Genomic DNA, 6,000 nt, shown 5'->3' on the forward strand with positions numbered 1-6,000 from the left:
TACTGACACTTGTACCATTGCCTGATACTGACACTTGTACCATTGCCTGATACTGACACTTATACCACTGCCTGATACTGACACTTATACCAATGCCTGATACTGACACTTGTACCATTGCCTGATACTGACACTTGTACCATTGCCTGATACTGACACTTATACCACTGCCTGATACTGACACTTATACCACTGCCTGATACTGACACTTATACCAATGCCTGATACTGACACTTGTACCATTGCCTGATACTGACACTTGTACCATTGCCTGATACTGACACTTATACCACTGCCTGATACTGACACTTATACCACTGCCTGATACTGACACTTGTACCATTGCCTGATACTGACACTTGTACCATTGCCTGATACTGACACTTATACCATTGCCTGATACTGACACTTATACCACTGCCTGATACTGACACTTATACCACTGCCTGATACTGACACTTATACCCCAGCCTGATACTGACACTTGTACCATTGCCTGATACTGACACTTGTACCATTGCCTGATACTGACACTTGTACCATTGCCTGATACTGACACTTGTACCACTGCCTGATACTGACACTTATACCACTGCCTGATACTGACACTTATACCACTGCCTGATACTGACACTTATACCCCAGCCTGATACTGACACTTGTACCATTGCCTGATACTGACACTTGTACCATTGCCTGATACTGACACTTGTACCACTGCCTGATACTGACACTTGTACCATTGCCTGATACTGACACTTGTACCATTGCCTGATACTGACACTTGTACCATTGCCTGATACTGACACTTGTACCATTACCTGATACATGTTCTACAACCAAGAAAGCTGATACAGTTGTTCATTCATACAAAGATATCTGTTCTTCAGTGAACAACATAACTTTAGATTGTAATTCATAAATGTATGTGTGAGGGACTTTGAGAGTATGAGTGGTGTTTTGTGCCTTTATCAGCTGTGACGGTAATTATGAGTGAGTGAGTGTGTCAGGATCATGGTAGTTGTGAGTAATGAGTGTATCATGAGTGTATGTGTGTGTGTGTTTGTGTGTGTATGGTGATCATGTTCAGTTATGAGTAATATGTGTGTGTGTGTGTGTGTGTGTGTGTGTGTGTGTGTGTGTGTGTGTGTGTGTGTGTGTGTGTGGTGATCATGTTCACTTATGAGTAACGTGTGTGTGTGGTGATCATGTTCAGTAATGTGTGTGTGTGTGTGTGTGTGTGTGTGTGTGTGTGTGTGTGTGTGTGTGGTGATCATGTTCACTTATGAGTAACGTGTGTGTGTGGTGATCATGTTCAGTAATGTGTATGTGTGTGTGTGTGTGTGGTGATCATGTTCAGTAATGTGTGTGTGTGTGTGTGTGTGTGTGTGTGTGTGTGTGTGTGGTGATCATGTTCAGTAATGTGTGTGTGTGTGTGTGTGTGAGTGTGTGTGTGTGGTGATCATGTTCAGTAATGTGTGTGTGTGTGTGTGAGTGTGTGTGTGTGGTGATCATGTTCAGTAATGTGTGTGAGTGTGTGTGTGTGTGGTGATCATGTTCAGTAATGAGTGTGTGTGTGTGGTGATCATGTTCAGTAATGTGTGTGAGTGTGTGTGTGTGTGATCATGTTCAGTAATGTGTGTGAGTGTGTGTGTGTGTGGTGATCATGTTCAGTAATGTGTGTGAGTGTGTGTGTGTGTGGGATCATGTTCAGTAATGTGTGTGAGTGTGTGTGTGTGTGGTGATCATGTTCAGTAATTGTGTGTGTGTGGTGTGTGTGTGTGTGTGTGTGTGTGTGTGGTGTGTTGTGGTGATCATGTTCAGTAATGAGTGTGTGTGTGTGTGTGTGTGTGTGATCATGTTCAGTAATGTGTGTGGTGTGTGTGTGTGTGGTGATCATGTTCAGTAATGTGTGTGAGTGTGTGTGTTGTGTGGGTGATCATGTTCAGTAAGTGTGTGTGGTGTGTGTGTGGTGTGTGTGTGTGGTGATCATGTTCAGTAATGTGTGTGATGTGTGTGTGTGGTGATCATGTTCAGTATGTGTGTGTGTGGTGTGTGTGGTGTGTGTTGATCATGTTCATAATGTGTGTGAGTGTGTGTGTGTGTGGTGATCATGTTCATATGTGTGTGTGTGGTGTGTGTGTGTTGTGGTGATCATGTTCAGTAAGGGTGGTTGTGTGTTGTGTGTGTGTGTGTGGTGATCATGTTCAGTAATGAGTGTGTGTGTGAGTGTGTGTGTGTGTGGTGATCATGTTCAGTAATGTGTGTGAGAGGTGTGTGTGGTGATCATGTTCAGTAATGTGTGTGAGTGTGTGTGTGTGGTGATCATGTTCAGTAATGTGTGTGTGTGTGTGTGTGTGTGTGTGTGTGTGTGTGTGTGTGGTGATCATGTTCAGTAATGTGTGTGTGTGTGTGTGTGGTGTGTGGTGATCATGTTCAGTAATGTGTGTGTGTGTGCTGGTGATCATGTTCAGTAAATGTGTGTGTGTGTGTGTGTGTGTGGTGTTTGGTGATCATGTTCAGTAATGTGTGTGTGTGTGTGTGTGTGTGTGTGTGTGTGTGTGGTGATCATGTTCGTAATGTGTGTGTGTGTGTGTGTGTGGTGATCATGTTCAGTAATGTGTGTGTGTGTGTGTGTGTGTGGTGATCATGTTCAGTAATGAGTGTGTGTGTGTGTGTGTGTGTGTGTGTGTGGTGATCATGTTCAGTAATGTGTGTGAGTGTGTGTGTGTGGTGATCATGTTCAGTAATGTGTGTGTGTGTGTGTGTGTGTGTGTGGTGATCATGTTCAGTAATGTGTGTGTGTGTGTGTGTGTGTGTGTGTGTGTGTTGATCATGTTCAGTAATGAGTGTGTGTGTGTGTGTGTGTGTGTGTGTGTGTGGTGATCATGTTCAGTAATGTGTGTGTGTGTGTGTGTGTGTGTGTGTGTGTGGTGATCATGTTCAGTAATGTGTGTGAGTGTGTGTGTGGTGATCATGTTCAGTAATGTGTGTGTGTGTGAGTGTGTGTGTGTGTGGTGATCATGTTCAGTAATGTGTGTGTGTGTGTGTGTGTGGTGATCATGTTCAGTAATGTGTGTGTGTGTGAGTGTGTGTGTGTGTGGTGATCATGTTCAGTAATGTGTGTGTGTGTGTGTGTGTGAGTGTGTGTGTGTGTGTGTGGTGATCATGTTCAGTAATGTGTGTGTGTGTGTGTGTGTGTGTGTGTGTGTGTGTGGTGATCATGTTCAGTAATGTGTGTGTGTGTGTGTGTGTGTGTGTGTGTGGTGATCATGTTCAGTAATGTGTGTGTGTGTGTGTGTGTGTGTGTGTGTGTGTGTGTGGTGATCATGTTCAGTAATGTGTGTGTGTGTGTGTGTGTGTGTGTGTGTGTGTGGTGATCATGTTCAGTAATGTGTGTGTGTGTGTGTGTGTGTGTGTGTGTGTGTGGTGATCATGTTCAGTAATGTGTGTGTGTGTGTGTGTGTGTGTGTGTGTGGTGATCATGTTCAGTAATGTGTGTGTGTGTGTGTGTGTGTGTGTGTGGTGATCATGTTCAGTAATGTGTGTGTGTGTGTGTGTGTGGTGATCATGTTCAGTAATGTGTGTGTGTGTGTGTGTGTGTGTGTGTGTGTGTGGTGATCATGTTCAGTAATGTGTGTGTGTGTGTGTGTGTGTGTGTGTGTGTGTGTGGTGATCATGTTCAGTAATGAGTGTGTGTGTGTGTGTGTGTGTCGGCAGAGCCCCCATGGTTCGGTGTGAGGAGCCAGCGTCAACAGGTCAAGGTGGGAGGACGCGCTACGCTGACCTGTGAGGCCCACGGTGATGACCCCCTGACCCTGACCTGGACCAGGGGCACCGCGCCCCTCCCTCCCATCCCGAGGTACGTGTACACTCTCTCTCTCTCTCTCTCTCTCTCTCTCTCTCTCTCTCTCTCTCTCTCTCTCTCTCTCTCTCTCTCTCTCTCTCTCTCTCTCTCCCGCCCGCCGCTGGGCCATTCGTCATCCAGTGAACACAACACGACGGTAAATTGATGTCGATTTATGCCTTATTGTTTTGATGTAATTTGTTGTAATCACTCTCCCCCTCCCTCTCCCGCCCCACTCTCTCTCTCTCCCTCTCCCTCCCACTCTCTCCCTCCCTTTCCCACTCTCTCTCCCTCCCACTCGCACTCTATCCCTCCCTCTCCCCCACTTTCTCCCTCTCCCACTCTCTCCCACACTCTCTCTCTCCCTCCCTCTCCCACTCTCTCCCTCCCTCTCCCACACTCTCTCCCTCCCTCTCCCCACACTCTCTCTCTCCCACTCCCACTCTCTCCCTCCCTCTCCCCCACTCTTCTCTCCCACTCCCACTCTCTCCCTCCCTCTCTCCCACTCCCTCCCTCTCTCCCACACTCTCCCTCCCTCTCCCACTCTCGATCCCTCTCCCTCAGAGCCAGTGAGAGGAGGTGATAATTATGTGGTCATGTCTGCCTCCCTCCTGCAGGTATGAGGTGTCTGAGCGGGAGGTGGAGACGGGTCGGGTGTCCGAGCTGCTGCTGCGGAATACCCACCTTAGCGACTCTGGCACTTATGTCTGTACTGCCTCCAACACCCATGGCTCCCTCACCGCTGACTTCCATCTGCTGGTGCAAGGTACGGTACACCGACGGTACACGGCACGGTACGCCGGCGGTACGTGGTACACTGGTGGTCGTGTACGGTACAGGGATGGTGAGGGTGTATGGCTCAGAGCTGAAGACCAACGTGGTTTCCCTTATGGCAACCATGATGGCCATTATGGCATCCATGATGATCATTATGGCATCCATGATGACCATAATGGCACCATGATGACCATAATGGCACCATGATGACCATTATGGCACCATGACGACCATAATGGCCACATGCCTCCTCCTTGGCCAGAAACCATGACGGTCGAAACGCCCGTAGTCTCCCCGTTGCCTGATCGCCCCTTTAGACGAGGAAGGAGAGTTCACACCAGCCCGGGAGAAAAATAATGCACTGCAGAGGGTAGGCTGTGAGTGGCATACGCCTCTCTAGCACTGAGGTGTGTTCTCCACCGGGGGTGTGTGGGGGTGTGGGGAGAGGGGTTGGGGAATGGGGAATGTGGGGGTGTGGGGTTAGGGGAACGTACCATCATGAACACAAAGGTTTCAGTAAGACGTCAACCTCATTAGCTATGCAGATGTAAACACATTAGATTTTATATGTAGACATGGACCAGCTCTTCCTTAAGATGGTTTACATGTTATGGTCCAGCTCTTCCTTAAGATGGTTTACATGTTATGGACCAGTTCTTCCTTAAAGATGGTTTACATGTTATGGTCCAGCTCTTCCTTAAGATGGTTTACATGTTATGGACCAGTTCTTCCTTAAAGATGGTTTACATGTTATGGTCCAGCTCTTCCTTAAGATGGTTTACATGTTATGGTCCAGTTCTTCCTTAAGATGGTTTACCTGTTATGGACCAGCTCTTCCTTAAGATGGTTTACATGTTATGGTCCAGCTCTTTCTTAAGATGGTTTACATGTTATGGTCCAGTTCTTCCTTAAAGATGGTTTACATGTTATGGTCCAGCTCTTCCTTAAGATGGTTTACATGTTATGGTCCAGTTCTTCCTTAAAGATGGTTTACATGTTATGGTCCAGCTCTTCCTTAAGATGGTTTACATGTTATGGACCAGTTCTTCCTTAAAGATGGTTTACATGTTATGGTCCAGCTCTTCCTTAAGATGGTTTACGTGTTATTTGCAGGTAAGCTTGAGGGAGATTGGCCGCTCGTATTTAATGAGCCGAGGTTTTGAGCATCTCTTGTGGATGATCTGTCGCAGGTGTGGGAGGCCAGCACAGAGGCCCAGTGTGGGATATGGCACTACTGCTGTGTGACCTGCATATATACATACACACACTCATGTGGCACCCCACACACACTCTCTGTTGTGGCACCCCACACATACACTTGTGGCACCCCACACACACACACACACACACACACACACACACACACACACACACAC

At 47.1% G+C, this 6,000-nt stretch overlaps 1 protein-coding gene across 1 annotated transcript in view; it reads left to right on the forward strand.

Moving 5' to 3' along the window:
• LOC139748212 (cell adhesion molecule Dscam2-like) overlaps nt 1-6,000 on the forward strand; it is a 356,883-nt gene that overhangs the window by 316,483 nt on the left and 34,400 nt on the right. Inside the window, exons 16-17 of the mRNA XM_071661036.1 lie at nt 3,721-3,862; nt 4,465-4,652. Of these exons, the coding sequence (XP_071517137.1) occupies nt 3,721-3,862; nt 4,465-4,652 (330 nt within the window). The remainder of the gene's footprint in view (nt 1-3,720; nt 3,863-4,464; nt 4,653-6,000) is intronic.

The sequence above is a fragment of the Panulirus ornatus genome, chromosome 73, assembly GCF_036320965.1.
Source record: "Panulirus ornatus isolate Po-2019 chromosome 73, ASM3632096v1, whole genome shotgun sequence".
Classification (NCBI taxonomy): Eukaryota; Metazoa; Arthropoda; class Malacostraca; order Decapoda; family Palinuridae; genus Panulirus; species Panulirus ornatus.